At 36.2% G+C, this 19,631-nt stretch overlaps 1 protein-coding gene across 1 annotated transcript in view; it reads right to left on the bottom strand.

Moving 5' to 3' along the window:
• Window positions 1–7,262: 7,262 nt before the first annotated feature.
• DHX15 (DEAH-box helicase 15) overlaps window positions 7,263–19,631 on the bottom strand; it is a 55,256-nt gene continuing 42,887 nt past the window's right edge. The window contains exons 10-14 of the mRNA XM_006093272.3: window positions 19,045–19,236; window positions 16,097–16,219; window positions 12,309–12,499; window positions 9,263–9,432; window positions 7,263–7,831 (exon numbers count right to left, since the gene is read on the bottom strand). Of these exons, the coding sequence (XP_006093334.1) occupies window positions 7,714–7,831; window positions 9,263–9,432; window positions 12,309–12,499; window positions 16,097–16,219; window positions 19,045–19,236 (794 nt within the window). The 3' untranslated portion in view covers window positions 7,263–7,713. The remainder of the gene's footprint in view (window positions 7,832–9,262; window positions 9,433–12,308; window positions 12,500–16,096; window positions 16,220–19,044; window positions 19,237–19,631) is intronic.

The following is a 19,631-nucleotide window of genomic DNA, read 5'->3' as shown; positions in this document are numbered from 1 at the left end:
GCAGACCTAAGCTGCAGTCAGACATCCTTAGCACTGCTGAGGAGGTGGGAGAGGCTCCCACCACCACCGCTGTACTGGCAGCAGTCAGCCTGGCTTGTGGCTGAACAGAGCTCCCCACTGTGAGAGCGAACTGACCACCAGAGGGCAGCTCCTGCATTGAGCGTCTGCCCCCTGGTGGTCAGTGTGTGTCATAGTGACCAGTCATTCCCAGTCTTTCTGCTGTTAGGGTCAGTTTGCATATTACCCTTTTACTATATAGGATAGAGGCCTGGTGCAAGGGTGGGGGCCGGCTGGTTTGCCCTGAAGGGTGATCCAGATCAGGGTGGGGGTCCCGCTTGGGTGCCTGGCCAACCTGGATGACGGGCTGATGGCTGTTTGCAGCTGGTCACACCCCCTTCAGGGTGGAGGTCCCCACTGGGGGTGCCTGGCCAGCCTGGTTGAGGGGCTGGGGGCTGTTTTCAGGCTGGTGGGCAACTGAAGCTCCCAGCCTCTTTTTTTTTCTTTTTGTTTTATTCTGGGATTTATTTACCTTCTATAGCTGTCACTGGAGCTGAGAGCCCGCTCCAGCTCTGAGGCTGTTGCCGGCTGAAAGCAGGTACCTGGGGTTTGTTTAGCTTCTATAATTGCAACATTGTTGCATCCGGAGCTCGGAGCTCAGAGCTGAGTGCGCAGGCGGGGAACCTTGGCTTCCTCCATCACTGGAGCAAGCAAGCCTTATGTTCGCTTCAGCTGCGTGGCTGCCGGCGGCCATCTTTGTTGGCAGTTAATTTGCATATTGCCCTGATTAGTCAATGGGAAGAGTAGCGAAGTTACGGTTAATTACCATGTTTGTCTATTATTAGATAGGATATATAGATAGTAATAAAACAAAAACTGGGGGACATGTGGGCTTCAAAGACTTTTCTTACCCCTGATAGACAAAATGCCTTGTACAAAACTGTTATGAGCAAATCCTGATTATATTCCTTTAAGGAAACATCTCTAAAGCAGTCGGCATTTCTGTACAAACTCCTGTCTCTTTAAGGTAATTAAATGTCTCTAGAAAGGAAAGTACAGACTCAGACATTCACTGCTTTAAAAAACACTTTTAAAGCCATCAGTCAAGGCCCTTTTATATGTAAAAAGGTAAACAATTAACAAAAAATGTAAATTATTTTAAATCACAAAAAATTCATTAATGTAATTAATCTTGGGAAGTAGCGATTATACAAAACAGCCAAATATAGCTTTAAGAATTTTTAAGTAAACTTTTTACAAAAGTCTTGTGTTTTTGTACTAAGCAGAACTGAGATTGTACAATGAAAAGCAAATACACTAACAATATAACTCACTATTGCAATTCAGAGATGAAATTCTAATCATTTCATTTATAATTTTCTGCAAAGGTTTATCTATCATTCTGTAAAAATGAAAATGTTATTTATTTACTTACTTACTTACTTGGCTGTGGAGCCTTATCTATTGGTTTTATGTTAATCCTCACCCGAGGATATTTTTTCATTATTAGAGAATGGAAGGGAGGGGGACAGAGAGAAACATCAATGTGAGAGACACATCAATTGGCTGCCTCCTGCATGGGCCTGACCCGGGCCAAGGCTGGAGCCTGCAACAGAGGTAGTACATGCCCTTGCCCAGAAGTGAACCTGGGACCCTTGAGTCTTCTGGCTGATGCTCTATCCACTGAGCCAAACCAGCTAGGGCAAAATGTTTCCCTTTTAAAGAAGAATGTCAGCACTGGTAAACTCTCCCTGTGAGTCAAATACTAGGTTCTTTGATAATGCACTAAATAATGCCAGTGTCAGAACTGAAATAGTTGCCGGCATCTAATTCAGCAATTCTACTTCTTTATATAATCTAGATTAAAACACACACCTCTGTACGCATTAAGTGTCCACTGTTTTAAACAAGTCACTCCTTAAAAATGATAGCATACCTCACTTCATTCTGATCATGCCTCAGATTTCGCTAAGTCAAAATTTCTTTCCATTGTCCAACAATTCTTATGAATAATCTGAGGACACCTCTTAGTAAAGATGTCACATCTATTACTGAGTAGAATGTGTTCACCAATGCCACTAACCCCAAATCATAGGGACACAAGACATAAGGTGAATTCACAGATACTAGATGAGTTCATGAGTGTAATTGCCACCCAAATCTAAGTACACAGAATGCATTAAACTTTAAGTTTAAACAACATTGGCTTTGCTTAATGATTTTTAATGGCAAGATCTTAGACTTTACCACTTCTCTTCATGTCTACAATACCCCTCCTCAACAACCCAGGGTTCCTTGCTTTCAGTTCCCAGGCTACAGATCACTGAAGAGAAACCTAGAGAGTGAACCCATTACCAACTTCTAAACCCAACCATGACCTGAAGATCCCTTTGATAATCCATAGCTTATTTACAAGTCACTTGGCAAGTCTCATTCAGACATTATTCCCCTCCTTTAAAGATGAAATTAATCTGCCTCACACTCAGATCAAAATACCACGTCCCCCCCGCCCCCCCCCGCCAAGAAGCCATGAGTTGAGGTCCTTAACCCTTTCTTCCATTTTTACCTTAGTTTTCTCATTCCCAAGGTTAATGCCACCAAGCTTGGCCTCAACCCATCTCTCCTAAGATACCGGTGGAAGTTTTGCCTAAATGTAAAGTAGTTTCTTTCTTTAAAAAAGTATCCCTCTTCTTAATGTGCCTTAACTACACAATTTCTTGTAAAAAGTAGCCTTTGCAAGCCTTTTCCACTTCAAAACCCCTTGTACTTAGCTGTGCCTACGGAGGCCACCAGGTAGGTGGGATAAATGTATGCAAGGGGATCTGGCAAACTGAAGAACATGTGCCTACATACAGGGGACAGCCACAACCCCAATGCGGATAGCTAGGCCTGTTCTTACCCAGTCTATGGACAATTTGGAAACTATGTGATATCTCTCCATTTCTAATCAGTGCCTCTGATTTAACACATCCCACGAGGCTCCATAAAACAGATGGTCAGGCTACATCTGGTTCTTTTGGCTACCTGTTTGCAGCCTTTATCTTAAACTTACATAAGCTGGATAAAGAACAAACTACCAACTCCAACTGCCTTCTAGATTCGTAATACTCAACCATCCTATCTCCCTGCAACATGAAACTGCACTATCTAAATTGTTTTCTTTCTTGGTCTCCCCCTCACCTACCCCATTCCCTTATTAAAGGTTCTATACTTACAATCTCTGACACTTTTTTCTAGGTGGCAACTAGGATCTCAATAAATGATCTGAAGCTTAGATTCAGTTGGCACACCAAGCCATTCATTCATGTATATACCCTAAACCTGGCAATTTCTCTTTAAATTAAACAAACATGTACTTATCACACAACCTAGCATTCCTAAGTATTTACCCAAGAGCAATATAAACCTATAGGCCAGTATACAAATTACTTGCCTGCAGCCCCTCCCTCAGGCTGGCACCGCCCCCAATTGGCCCCCCCACCCAGCCAATCTCGTGTCCCCTCCCCCCTGCCAGCCTGGCCCCAATACGCCCCTATCAGGGCGTGGCAGGACGCCACCTGTGCACGAATTTATGCACTGGGCCTCTAGTTCAGCAATAAAAAGGAATGTACTGATATTATCAATATGGATGACTCTTAAAAGCATTATTCCCAAGAAACGAGACACAAAACACTATACAGAGTATGATTCCATTTATGACCTGGGGAAAAACAAAAAGGACAGAAACTTTAGTGGTTGCCAAGCACTTGGAGACAGGTAGAAATCCTTTGGGGGTGATGAAAATGTTATATATGGATTATGATGATTATACAACTGTATACATTTGTCTGTAGAGCTAAAAAGTGATACTTTATTGTATGTGTACCTCAAAGCCCAACTTTAAAAACTTCCTATGGCCTGAAATGCTGTTAATCATCTAAGAAATCCTTAGTGCTGTTGAAATTAATGTTCTGAAGTCCAACTAAACCTCCTTCTCCTTCACAAAAATTTTCCGATTACTTAATGCAGAAGTTATAAACAGCTGCCCAGAATCCAGCTTTACGAGTTTGAGAAACAAAAAATAGAGAAACCCTGTAATTTCAAACAAGATTTTATATATAAATTTGGATTTCCAGCTTTGTTTGAAATACTATCAGGAATTCTGACATGACAAGTGGCTAGAACCAGGGATGTAAGCTAATCTCAGGCCAATGGCTCACACTTAACTGTTTAATTTGCTTATTTATACCACTTTCCTCAATATTTGCCTAATCTTAACCCACCTTTCCTTTCTGATTACTATAGCTCTTTAATCTTTTCACTAACACATTAACTATACCTTTCTTTATAATACAGGTCTTTGCACATTTTTTAAAGCTACAACTATCCCATAATTCAAGCTATCATTCTATTTTTATAGTCTCACACAATGCCTTCCAGAGTTAGTGCTTAATGAAATGAACAATGATTGGTATCACTAGGCAGTTTATACCGAAATTCTATGAAGGAATACTACAAGCAAAACAAAACTGGTGTCAAAAACAAAACCAACATATATAAATGTGGTTTTCCCATGTTTATGATTCGAGTTCTCAATCAGATTCCATTTATTACAGTCTACTATTATAGATGAAGACTACAAAAAACAGCATCTTTTCAAACAGTAAAATATGCCCATATAGTAGTTAAAGAAAACAACCTTGCTAAACATAAGTAACTCTCAGGTTTGGGCTAAGTGAATAATACAGGTGCTAGAGTTTTTTGCTGGCTAAGTTCAAATATCCTAAAAATGAGAAACTACCAAGTTTAAACTAAATAATTCAAGTAAACAAAATAAGAAAGTTCCTATGATCTGGGCAGTGTATGCCAGTAGAATTAAAAAACACTATCTCCTCCCATACTTTCTCTTACATTAGAAGAAACTATAAAATTTAAATAGATGTTTAATGAAGTATATACCAAATCTCTTTATTTTAAAATTTAATATTGATAAAAACTGCATTTGAAGTTTCTCACTATAAACTGCATAATTAAGATATTCCTATCCCAATTTTTAAAATGTCTTTGATATTTTAAAGGTTATTGATGAGCTATGGATACATTTAAATGTGTGAAGTCTCCAAAGATTATCTCGGCTCAAGGTCTGTAAGGGTCTTTTCTCAGCCCCGAGCCACATCCAAAACTATCATGTAATAATTAGATGCCTTAAATTTATAGTAAGATAAATATAAGCTGAAAGTGTGCTGTGCTTGCTGGAAAGGTTAATATAAATCATTTTATGTTATCAAACTTCATTATAATGTTAGCCATAAGTTGCATTAACAGAAATGATGGCATGTCTGGTCCCCTGGGAATTATAAGTTCTACTGCACGCTGCCCATTTTAGACCACAGTGCTGAATGCCTGGCAGAGGTTGTTCAAAGATATCCAGAAACCACGTCAAAGAGGAGGCTGAGGGGAAAACAGGTGATTCAGCCTAAGTAAGAATAAAGGAAGGTGACAGTTAAATGGCGTTGTGAAACAGTCTTACTTAACTAACTTTGCTCTGGAAGGAAGAATTAGAAACAGAGATTTTAGCTCAGCATTTCTAACAGAACTATTAAGCTGTCTTCCAAAGTAATGGCCTTTTTAAAAGTATCTGGGCAGCGGGATGGCCATTAAAAGTTATTCAGAAGAGAATCTCAAGTGTTTGTAGGTACTTCATAAACCCTAAATTCTAGGACTGTCATAGGCCACATAAAGAAGTTGAGAGAACACTTTCTGGCTTTTTGGATTATGGCTAAATGACCTGATTACAGGACATATTTTATCCTGTCCTATTCTCCCTAAGCTGTGTTTACTTTCTCAACTTTTACAGTCAAAAGTTCTAATTGTTGCTGGCCTTCTTTCCTTACCATATAATCACAATCAAAGCTACTGTTTTGTGAGAGAGAGACTGTTTCAGAAAATCTTCAAAAACAATTTTCTACACATTATAGAAAAAATTTAATTTTCTTGTTGTGACCACCTATGTGAACATGGGAAATTGTAACCATTTTAAGTAATCAGATGCCAAATCTATAAAACAAAGGGGTTGCAGAACATGAGCTTTAAAGCCATAGCTTTGCCAATAACATTAAGAAATTTGCTAAAAATGTGGTTAACAAAATAATAAATTACCAGTTTTGATCAGATGTGGCCAGCCTTGCAAAACTGGAAACAGTGAGTAGGCAACATATAAATTTGACAAGAGCTGCCTTTTGGTGAAAAAGTCTGACCAAGTACTTTCTTAACCTAACTCTAAAAAACTCTAGCAGATAATGTTGCCAATACTTAATGTAGGATAAAATGTTAACCAATTTAAAAGTAATCTAAAATATTATATCAGCATGTAAATTTTTCCACAGAACAAAAACCAGATACTTACGGAAGCACATTAACTCCTTTAAGCCACCAGGCATCATTTAGTAACAACTACCTACACTCAAAAGTACGTCAGTAGCCTGAAATACTCTTTAATTTGCCCAATTAACTCTCTCAAATCACATACTAGATTTATTCTTCAAAGTATATTTAAATTCCAACGATACACACACTTATAAATTTCCTTTAACATTTAAATATTTTTAAAGGGGGAGAGGTTGAAGAAGGGTGTCCAGGCATTAATGAGTACAGTATTTAGTCCTTATGTGAAAGGAAGTAATTACAGACCCTTTGATGGGTCACACCAAACATTTTATTTATGGTTTAGAAAGAGTTTGTAACTTGTCTACTGCCTGTTACAGTAATGGAAAGTCAAATGCACATTTTACACACTATACTAATTACTTTTGTACATCACATAAAACACCCAATATGGAAACCAAGACCAAGATCTACCATATAGTATCATTCCCTACTATCAATTTAATACAAATAAACATTTTTTCCATAGTATAGTGCTTGGATTGTTTCTCTAACAAAAAGATTTGCTAAAAATGTGGTTAGCAAAAATAATAAATTATCAAACTTATGAAATGCACTTTAAGATGAAGAGAAAGCTCTCCTTTTCGGATCCAATTTTGAATAAAAACCACATACTTTATCCCATTAGATCAGATCCTAATCAATTAATAAAGTGCAAAGCTGTGTGTTTAAGACTATTGCTTTAAAGACTACTTTATCTAAAGAGTAGTCTTTGTGGGAAGATGCTAAATATGTAATCAGAGTATACTTACACTTTTTAAATAAGCCCAAGACACCTGGGAAAAAAAGAAGCCATATACTTAACGAGACTAGAACAAATGTATCAAAGTACTTTGACCAAAATTAGTATAAATAGACTTTATTGAAGTCAGTGCCTCTGTACTGAGACAGAAGATTGTGTCTACATAAGCACAAGTTGTAACATTTCACAACTTCTAAAAAGGAATGTCAACAATTACAACGATCATGCATACCATGGTCGATAATCACATTTTAGAAGCATTTTCAACCATTTCTAAAGAAATGCTTATAACATTGTTATATATAGAACTACTTTCAATAAACTGCAAAACATTGATCGACTTTTCCAGTATGAGCTACAGTGTCAACACAAAAGGGAGGCATAAATGTTTAATTTATGAAATCAGAATGGAATATTTACTGTAAAGAAAAATTAAAAAGCTTTCAAATAAAGGCCATTATTGAACCAACGTGAAGAGCACAACTTGAACTTTTGAGTTCATTCATCTTTTAAAGCTGTCCTCTGAATAACTTCAGTTCTAAGCATTGAATTCAGTACTGTGAATATTCCTTGGATTGAAGTTTGGCAATGATGCGGTCCAACTGTCTCTTTGCTTCACACTGTGGGAAATTGCTCATGTCATAATATTGAGGGGCAATTTTCACCAACCTGTCCAGAGGAGAGTAAAAAAATTACCAAATTAACATTGAATTAAAGTTCTGGAGTGCTAATAAAATAGGCATTGCCCATGAATAAACTGATTGGTATAAGCAAATCTATAAATCCAAATCAATGTTGAAATTATAAATTGCCTAAATCCTTATAAACCTCTTTTAGGAATGTGTAATTCTAGTAAGCTCTAAGTTTTCTAATGTTGGACTTTCCATAAACTTAAAAATAAAAATCAAGATAAAAAACCCCACCCTTTATTTACATTATTTCAAAGATATTAATATAAAGGCATTCATTTATTCACTCTAGAACATTATTTTAACCAATCTCTCTGAGGTTAGAGTAATACAGGTCCTATAAAGGAAACAATTTGGTATTCAAATGATTGGATCTTTTCATTTACATTTTCATGTAAATATAAGTCGATACCCCAAAGAATACAGTTGACTGAAATCTTTTTAATGTTTAGCCATATAATTTTTTCTCAACAAAGCATGTAAGATAAAATGGTAATGTCCTATACAATTTAAGTGTCAAAAGTCATAAATCACTGTATGAAAGAAGACTCACAATATATAGCAAAGTGACATCAACTAAATAAGTGCTTTCAGTCCCACCATTCTTGGCTGATGTTTGCCATCATAAATTATTGAATGGATTCCCGGAGGGGAAAAAAAAAGCCCCAAAACACCCACACACAAAGGGTGGGGGTGCTAATTTTGCTTAAAATAACACAATCAGTTTTGATTACATTTTGTAAAATCAAGTATGCTAAGATACAAAGACAGGCATAATTTTTATGCTTGCTTATTTAGCTCCCAAAGCACCAACATATAAATAATAAATAGTTGAGAGCCAATTACAATGGGACAGATAAAATATAAAGACTGACTGACTTCTGGAACTGGGGAATTTGAATTAATCACAATAGCAGAAGAATGGCTCCAAAAACACTCTTGATGCTAGTCAACTGTAGCTTTTTATATTTGGTTCCAAATCCTGCCCATCTATCCCCCTTTCCTCTTAGCAAAGCAAAGATTTTAAGAGATCAACCATACTATGAGGTCAATGCCACTAACTACACACTGAAGTATATAGAATACGAAGTTCCTTTAAGAGGGAACGGAGAGCCCGGCTGGCTTGGTTCAGTGGTTGAGCGTAGACCTATGAACCAGGTCACAGTTCGATTTCAGGTCAGGGCACATGCCTGGGTTGTGTGCTCCATCCTCAGTGTGGGGCATGCAGGAGGCACCAATCAATGATTCTCTCTCATTATTGATGTTTCTAACTCTCCCTCTCCTTTCCTTTCTGAAATATATATATATTTTTTTAAAGAGAAAAAGGAAGAATGCCTTTCCTATAATAAAGCCAGATTCCATTCAGAGCAAAATGCATAACAAAAGCTAATGAACAAAAGATGTTGCTTACCACTCTGGCTTGATATCTGTACACGTCCGAATATAATTCTTTGTTGTAAGAACAAACTCATTATAAAGCACCCATTCAGGCTTGTGGTCAAGAACAGTAGAGGGATGCAACTGAACCACCTGGTTATCTTTCACAGTTAAGTAATGCCCTGTTCGTTCTAAATGTGCCACCTGAAACCAAAACACAGTAAATTAATACAATGCTTCTGATATGCTAGTTACAAAACTAAAGTGGTGTAAAGCTACCATATATATAATTAGCATGCAGGCCTCACCTATTGCCTTTTATTCCATGGCTAGCCTTATTTATCACTGCCTGATAAAAGCAGGGATGAGCAAAGTACTGCAGGTCAAATGCAACTCACTGCCTGTATTTTTAAGGCTTGTCAACCAAGAATGGTTTATACACCTTTAAGTAATTGGGGTAAAGGGGTAAAACAATCCACCAACATTTGGTACTGCAGAAAGATCATAAAGTTTAAATTTCAGTGTCCATAAATAATGTTTCGTTGGACCACAGGCATGCCCATTTGTCCATAGTTGCCTTTGCACTAGAAGATCAGGCACAGCTGAGTAGTTTCAACAGGGATCCAATGGGCCAGAGAGCCTGACACATATACTATCCAGTCCTTTTCCCTGCCATAGACTATTTGCGTGGGTTCTTTAGCACCAGGTAACAACTATGGAGTACATGAGCAATTACTAGAAGATTCACATTTAAAATCCTATATAACAAAACCCTAATATGTAAATCAACCGAACAGTGGAATGACTAGTTGCTATGATGCACACTGACCACCGGGGGGCGAACACTCAACCGAGGAGCTGCCCCCTGGTGGTCAGTGCACTCCTACAGGGGGAGCGCTGCTCAGCCAGAAGCAGGGCTCACAGCTGGCAAGTGCAGCAGCGGTGGCGGGAGCCTCTCCTGCCTTTGTGGCACCTCGGCCTGGGAGAGGGCATGGCCAGGCTGAGGGACTCCCCCCTCCCCCCCAAGTGCACGAATGTTGTGCACCGGGCCTCTAGTAGAAACATAAAGAGTAAAAAAGGAGAAGCAAAAAGTACCTCCGAAGACATAAGACTGGAGAAAAAGGTAGAGCTGAGCCACTAAGGCCAGGAGCGAGCCGCCAGTGGTCCTGGGTCCCTATGGACAGTTGCAGCCAAGCTGCTTCTACTGCTGAAGACCAGCTTTGTGATGGGCTATGCCATGGGCATGGCAGCTGAGGCACCTTTTCCTGTCTCAAAATTGGAATGCAGGGTTGGGAGCCAATGGGTGGAACTGGGAAAACCATGATGCAGAGTAGTGGCACCTCTGACACACTCATGGTTAGGGAGATAGGCTCCAATGCTAATCAGGGAAATGGTTGCCACATCCACCCCATCCCATCAGTCCCAGGCAATATACTATAATAAAAAAACTTTTGAGTAATCAGAAAAACAAAGGGTGAAAAAGAGAAGATGCATGTGGGTCTTGCCTATATTTGTTCTGTCCAATATCAAACACATTGATTTATGATTCTCATCTAATATTTAACAAATGCTAAAGCAGATAACTATGCCCCTTACAATTCTAGAACTCTAATAACAGTGTGTGTAAATAAAAATAATTATTAATAAATATAAAATGAACTCAATTTCAATCAATATTTAGTAAGCACCTACTGACAAGGTACTGTGATGCATGCCCTTTTTCTAACAAATTAATGCTTGAATATGGGTTTGTCCATCTTCTTTGAATTATTAAAAGCAAATTTAAGAACATGTAAAAAAGACACTAGTATATAATAGTACATATTATGAATGCAGTTAAAAATTTGGAGAATTTTTATACTAAACTCTTCTATTCATCTAACTCTGATAAGCATAAGTACTTAAAATAAGACTAGAGGCCTGGTGCACGAAATTCATGCATGGGTAGGGTCCCTAGGCCTGGCTGGCAATCAGGACCGATCTGTGGGGTGACTGGTGGGGCGATCAGGGGGCCCCTGCTGGCACCCGCCTTGGCTGGCTTGGGGCCTGCGGGCTGCTCCTGTGCTGAGTGTCTGCCCCCTGGTGGTCAGTGTGCATCATAGCAACCGGTCATAGGATGCTGGTATAAACATTCTTACACTTACTTTCAAATACAGACAAGGCACCAATTTGCTTTATTTGGACTCTGCATTTTAAGTCCATTTTGTTTATTGAGCTCATATGGCCTTAAGGCCAGTCACATCCTGCTAAACAGACATATAGCAGGAGAGAATGAACAAACAAGCAGGAGACAGAAGAGATTAAAATCAATACCATTCCAAGTAATAAACTGATTTGTTTTTGCTTTTTTATCACCAGAAAATTTGAGTTTTTTAAAACATAATTTTAAATTCCTTAAAATAAATGTTCATTAAATTTGCCTGAAAAGTTTCACTTCAGTTCTTATAGCTTCCAATATAGTACACTTAAAACTAAGGGAAACATTTAAAAATTATTTCATCTTTATTACTTAGCTCAAAAGATATTTTTGGCTTTTGTAACACCCAAATGTCTTAGTTATAAATACCAATGATCTATACTATTTGAGTATTTGAACTTTGGAGTGATCAGTTTCTACATAAGAAAGTGAACTATACTTCTGGATCCACCCAGACAGCTACTTCTTTTCAGTACTGTTACGATGATATGCCTCCAATGGTGATCTAGATTCAAGGAAATTTTAATACATTTATCAGAGTCAAGGGTTGAAATTTATACTGAGTAAATAGCTGCTAATACCACCTGAAAACAGCCAACATATCCATTTGGTATAAAAAACACTCCATTAATAAAGAAGTAATTCTAAAATTGATTTCTACCTAACTGAATTGGTAATTTGCCATTTAGAGTATTTGTTATTCATTAGACACATAAAATATCTTAGTATATTAGTTCATTTGAGACTCTAGACATAACATTTAAGATCAATATTCATAGGCTTTCTTAAACTGACTTGTGTTTAAGTAGATTCAAAGGGCTGTTATGGGAAACAAGCAATATTATGCAAATATTTATATTGTATTCCTGTATTTTCCACATACCTGCATAAAATAACCAGTAACCAAAGCTTTTCTTATATTAATATAATAGTCCCTGCTTGTAAAGTCAGTACTTCGACGAGGCAAATTAAATCTGTCCATAATTCGAGATAGCTGCTGGCGAACATTGTCTGCTGACATCAGGGACCTGTAGTTAATGAAGTTGTCATAACACCACTGAACCGATTCATGATCTACAAAGTTGAAGAGAAAAGGGAGGGGGGGGAGAAGGGACATGAATCATCCAAACAGGTGTATCATCTAATTAAACAGGAAAGTTGTTATAAAGAGTAAGCAAAGTAACCCAGAAAAGGGATTTACCCAAATCATCTTAATAAATGAATCACAATGTTATCACTTTACTAAAAAACCCGTAGCAAGGGTCAAAACCAGAAATAAACGGTTTTAGGTGATTGGATGACAAAACAATGATGTTTTTAATAAATCTTTTTTAATAAATTGAGTTATTGTTTCCAATTCATGGTCAAAGAGGGGGTGAGTGGAAGGAATTTGGTAAAATGCCACGTCTTTCTTTTTGTTTTTCTTTTTAAAAAACATTTTTACTGATTTTTAGAGGAAGGGAGGGGGGAGAGAAACATCAATTGGTTGTACTTCTTAATCCTTCACTATATTGTGACCCATGTGCCTCTTAGTGTTGGACACAGTTTAAAATGCAAGTGATAACGTTTACAAGGATATCAGGAACCCGCACTCACATTTAATAAGCAAGGCTTATATTTAAGCACGTCTAAGTAATCTTGCTACAGGTATTTATTATCAAACGAATTTCCCCATTGATGAATCCTTGACAAGCTTCCCACTAACCTAGTGTTGCTCATCTAAGAGTTAACTGTAGCATAATGAAAATATACAGTAACATCTTTATGCACCAAAGGCAATCACAATGAGGCCCTTTGAAAAATAAACCCGAGGGTCATTACAAAATGGAGGGAATTGGGGGACCTAAAAATTAGAACCGTGTTGCTCCTTCTCCAGCTACTGTGATACATTAATCTTTGACATATTCCTTTCTCCTTGGTTTTAGGATTCTATCAATTATAATCTTCATTTTCATAATAGCTTTTCAGAGGAATAACAGATATATTAATAAATGTTTACATACTATAAAATGCAGCCACATTCATAAAGAGAATAGGTGGGGTAGTAAAATGGATCTTTAAATTGAAGAAGTGTTAAAATGTCCATTAATTAACTCATCTAGAATGAGAAATAAAAGGTACCAATCTGAACTTACTGACATTTAAAACAAAGCACTGAATATGTCCAGATTAAACAGAGAGAAAGTACGCTTAAGAGGTATTTTTGCTTATGCTGATGCTTTGTAACAAGCTCAAAGGCAATGACAATGTCGAAACTAAAACAATAAAAACGGGAACTTTTTGAAAAGTGTTGTTGATTACGCTTTGGAGTATAGCTTTTCTGAGGTTCTAAAGTTTTAGAATACACAAAGAGTAACAAACTTTAGGTTGTCAAGATATACAGAACTATCAGACATTATTTATCTAAACTTGTGAGGAATAATTTGATAAATGGAAGGGATAAAAGAAACATTTATTAAAAATTCTAGTTATATATTTCTTACTAATACAGTAAACTACACTTAAAGATCTAAAGCAAACAATTTCAGAGGGAAATCATACAAACACACATAGAAATTAAGGCGTTGCAAAATAACTCAAATCCAGTTGTTTTTCAAGTGTTATATAAACAAATAGTATTAAGATGAATTTTAGGTTTACTATGTAATCAATCATTGCATCTAATAAAATAGACCCTCTTGACTAAACAGAAATATATTTGTTATTTTTCAAATATACTTATTGTTTCAATTAACACAATATAGCATCATTTAGAAATAAATCATTAGTGAAAACATTCCAAATTCAATAATTATGAAATATCCAAATATATCCAGGAGTTTGATATTTGCACTTCTGAGTGCATGCTGTAATTCTAGCTCATGACACTTTCTCTAACTGCTAGACCTATTTAGAAGTAGGAAAAAGCTTTTATAGATATCTACTATTCAATATTTTCACAGAAGTCTCCCAAGTATAAATACAGCATAAAGAACTAGCATTATTTAGCAATGTTGTCAGTTTTAAATCTTAAGCTCCTAATATCATTTAGTGCAGTTAATGACAAAATAATAGAATCTCTTCATTTTAAAAGAATTAAAATATCTTGTGAGAATAATAGGCTAAAGAAACCATCTGCTCCTTTAGAAATCTTAACTTCCATTTAAAACAGTATCTTAATACTATCAAAGGATTTTGAGAACCACGATGGAAGTGAATCTGCTCCTTCTCAAAGACCTCCCTTTACAGCAGGTGTCAGTCTGTGAGTAGGTGATGTGTCTGATGGTCACACTGTATTAACCAGTATGATACAGCTTGGCACACAACAAGAGAGATTTCTTGAACTGACCTATCCTATAAGGGATAATCTTTGAAAAGTATGCATTTCTAATACTTCAGGCCCAAGAGGGATAAAATAAATGCTCTGAAGTAAACTATGTACTGACCATCTCCTGGGTTCTCATTTACCTCCCTTACCTGCCCCTAATTTGTCAGACCCGGGCAGAGAAGGGTTCCACACTTTTTCTCACCTGACACCATCAATTCTATCGAGCTCATACCAGGGTTCACAGGTAAAACACAGATGTGCAGAACCTTGGCTGCTATGCTCTTTGTTCCACATATTGGCCCTCCAGCACTTTTTGGACCCTGAGATGAGTAAATTCACCATCACTCCTACAGAGAGGTGCCAAAGTTAACAGACTACTTTAGAAGTATAAATAGAATTCTCGTGAGATAATAGAAATGAGTTACAAATAAAACAAGAGGTGTAAAATGTGAACACCAATGTTATAAATTAAAAATCTAACATTAGCAGAAACCACAAACTCAGCATGACTGAGAACCCCATATTTTTGGTAATGGTGATGATGATGTATGGCTGTCATTGACTGCCTGTCATCCAACAGGGTAGCCTACATATATGTAGAAATCAAACACTTTCAGAAACAGTCACTATTATTTCTGTATTTTTCTTTTTAGGTTTTCCTCTCATCTAATTTTAAAAATGATGCATACCAACAACAGCATCTAGCATTAACTTCATTATTACTACATTTCCTCAATTTCAAGTAACTATAACATGCTTCTCATGTCATTAAAAATTGCCTGAAAACATGACTTAAAGCTAGAATATCATGTGGCTGAAGCATAAATCACTAAATCATCTTTCTACTGGTGAGCATTTAGGTGGTTTCCATTTTTAAAGTATCTTAAATAATTCTGGTTAAAATTCTTTAATCATATCAAGATACTAAAAGATAATTTCTGGGTCAAAGAGTGAATTTCTTAAAGTTCTTGATAACACAAGATCTACTGCTTTTCACAAAGATGACAATTTATATTCCAACTTCTGTTGTATGATTGTTCCACTAAACCCACTTGTACACAGCTGTTTTTTTTTAATTGCCTTTGCCAATTTTACAGGTAAGAAAATGGTATCTCATAATAATAATAATAATGCATCTTGAAAAGTTGAGCTTTGCTTTCTGTAACTGCCCTCCCATCCTGATAAAAGCAAAACTTTAAAAAAGATAATCAATTTCTATCTTAAATGCTAGTCAGGAGTTTTTCTAAAAAGTACCCCTGGCTTTCCAATGTAAAGTTGTCTCAAATATAAGAAAGTGAGATGAAGACATATATGATGCACATGACATTTGGACAAAAAGTACCTTTAGTCTGTTTTACACTTACTTTGTTTAAAAGCGTGGTATACATTAAGCAGTGTCAGATGATCTCCATCTATGTGGGCAAATCTCATCTTGGCCTCATCCGCAGCTTTCTTGGCCTCCGTGGGGCGAACAAAACACTGTGGGACTAAACAAGGTTGGTATGGGCCCAACACAAACGCCCATATCGATGAGTCACGCATTCACAGATAGAGGAACAAGGCCTAGCTAGGTCAGTTCACAGAGCATAGGGCAGGGCAGGATGGCCTCCAACTGCATCTTGGACTGTACTACCTTGATTTGGTACATCAACACCTAACCACATCTGTAAGACAAGAGGGTTGCAAAGCTACAGAGTACCTGATTATTTTAACTAGATCTAAAAGTAGGCATCAAAACAGCTATTCTGAAGGCCATCAAGATACTAGAAAGCTCAACTTATTTCAAAAAACCAGTGCTGATAGCTCTACCAATAACCAGAATTATGGTGTCAATAGCCTTTTAGCTAGATGTAATTTTTCAAAAGGCCATCCAATGAATCTACTGAATGGCTATTAAAGTTATGAAGCTACACTTGCAGGGCTAAAAACAACTTTCAAACCAGTCTACTGCCACATTTCTATTTTAATTTTTTCCCTAGTGCTGTGGCTATTACCAACTGGTGGGTATCACTATTAGCACCGGTGAGCAGAAGCATATGTAACATAAAAAATATCATGAAATCTTGGGTTTTGATGATAGCAGTAGTGGTGGAAGGTTAAACCGCCTCTGAATTAAGAAAATTCAAAAAGGCTCAGATGAATATTCAGCCTAGTTTTCCAGCATTTTAATAAAAAGATTAGTAAATAAAGTCCCAAGCTAAAAAAAAAAAGTTATTTAAATCAAAACCTCAATATAAAAGCAAAATCCAGTATTTAAAAAGTTGACAATTAGTCTGAAACAGTCATTATTTCAAGGTTCATCAAAATGTGTAACTACAGTGTTTAGAGCCTCAATATTAATTCACATGAAACTTGAAGTTGTTACAAAGCGTGCACTACATTTTTTGAAATACAGCTTTCCTTAATTCACTTTAGCAATTCCATAGTCATAAAAGCAATATGAAAATAAAAATACTTAACAGCTTGGGACTTTGTCAACACATTTTTAAAGCTTTTAAAACCTTGTCAATTCAAATAATTATCAGTTCAGATAGAAGTTAATGGGAATAACCGACAATGAAATCATATACAGTATCAAATTACTTGTTTCCATACAGTTTCCCCTTTAAAAAGATGCCAAAGAAGCCAAAGAGAGACAAAGACACATGATCACAGTAAATATTAAGTCTTGCTTAATGTAACTGAAGCAAGGTAATCCATTCAAGTACATAAACCTCGCATAGTTGTGAAAGTTAATGTGAACTAGCTACCAGTTAGTGGGAATAAGTAGCACTCCATGACCCGAATTGTATTATAAACTTCAGAAACTATTTTAATGGAAAACAAAGCATTCCAAGCTCAGCAATCTTTTTGCTCCATGACATCTTCCTCGCCTTTCAACATTTCCCACCCCCAAAGGCCATTCTTAATAACTGCTGCACATAAATTTTCACTCCCTTAATGTGCTGAAGATGACGACCAGTAAACCCTGTTTCGTAGAATTCCTATTACAAGTAAGACATGTAGTTGGAAGATATCAACTGCATCACAATGACCACCTTTTAAAGGGACTAATATTAACTCAATGGTAATTGTATGCCTGATAAGAGAACTAGGAAAAATAAAAACTAGATAGGTAACAATAAATATACAGTAAATACACAAATAATCTGATAACTCTTGTCCTGTTCTTGACCTAAAAACTAAAATCTTGGGATAAGCACAGTGGAAGAATCTATCAAACAACATATAATAAGAAAGGCAGACAACAACCTACCACCACCTCCGCAAGTGAGACTACAATTTAATTAAAATGATTCAATACACTGCCCTGCCCATCTGCTCTGAGTCTGATCAGTCATAACTCTGCAAAAAACATTTTAGCTAGTTCTTAAAACAAATTTCACACCATTAAAATATACCATAGATCTGTAGTAGGCCAAAATTTTTATATTTAGAAAAAAATTTCAATTTATTCTTTAATTCCATAACATTTTGAATTATTTGAGGCATTAAGTTGTAATTAAGACCAATAAACCACTCCATGACTGGAAGTCAGTTCTTCCCAGTACTAAAACTAGTAGAATAAAAACTTATATTTAACCAAAATAATCAGTGTTCCTTTATATGTAAAAATATTTCTTCTTTTTGGAAAATATAACTTCCTAATTATTACTCAATTGTGAATTAAGTTTTACTGCTACTAAAACAGCACTATTTATTCTGCTTAATGTTCCAATTTTCAAAATTAACAATTTTATCTCATGTATATTTCTTTTATCAAGTGTCTGTCTTCCATAGTAAAAGAATTATCAGGTTAGATCTTAAAGCTAAAATTATACATTACTATTTCTATTTATTTGATACTAAGCTTGAAATTCATCTTTGACTGCCACAGAAATACATATGTACACAAGTAGAAAAAATTTACTTTAAAAGATATAGTTTGGGTTTGTCTCAGGCTGACTTAATAGTGCGAAGTATAGAACAAAGTTCTTCTCGTATTGTCAGTAATAAAGCGCAAAACTGACGGACTTACCAAAGAACTCAGTTACAATTGTGCTCAGACTTAGTTTTTTCTTATTTCAATTTTTATTTGCACTAAAGGGAGCCAATGTTTTTACTCTATTTTGTGCACAATGACTAACTTTACTTTTCTAAATACTATATGTAATTATAAAGCTATTTACAAGATATTTAGGAAACAAAATGAGTTCCTTAAGACCATCTATAAAATGCACTATAATACTAAATATTAAAAAACAAAACCAAAAGTGAAGTCCACCCAAACTTTGAAGAGCTGGGTTTTTTTTAGTTCCTTTCCCTCTATTACCTGACAACATAGCAGTAATAGATAGGACCTCATTAGAACAGTTGTAGTCACAACTTGCAATAACCATTTTAGCGAGCTGTGGATCTAGAGGAAACTCTGCCATCATGGATCCCAATTCAGTCAGATCTCCATCATCATTTAAAGCAGCCAGATAATTCAAAAGTTCGAGGGCTCTCATCAGAGTTTCAGGAGCTAGGGGGCAAAGATAATCTATTAGTCAAGCTGCCTTCAGCAAGCAAAAGTGTGACTAAGTAAAAGGCATTGTAAGCAGTCTTTTCATTCTATAGTTGACCAAACTAAAAACTCAAATTGTCATCAAATTCAATTACCGAGATCTAGCAAACAATGAATCATACAGAATTACAAAACGTTCCTGTACAGTAGTTAAAATAGTCATCAGTAACTGTTCATTCAACAAAGTGTTCATCAAATTATTTTTTTCTAAAAAGTAAATTAGAAAAATTTCTCTCATTTTCATGCCTAGACAATAATTCCCAGGATAACTTAGTTATTCTGAAGGGGGGAAAAATTGATTCATATAGTTGTCACTCTTTTAGTTTTAATGCTAACACATAGGATTTATTTTG

Source organism: Myotis lucifugus, unplaced genomic scaffold (genome assembly GCF_000147115.1).
Source record: "Myotis lucifugus unplaced genomic scaffold, Myoluc2.0 scaffold_112, whole genome shotgun sequence".
Classification (NCBI taxonomy): Eukaryota; Metazoa; Chordata; class Mammalia; order Chiroptera; family Vespertilionidae; genus Myotis; species Myotis lucifugus.
Note: the sequence above shows the minus strand (reverse complement) of the source record. Positions and strands in the feature narration are given on the sequence as shown.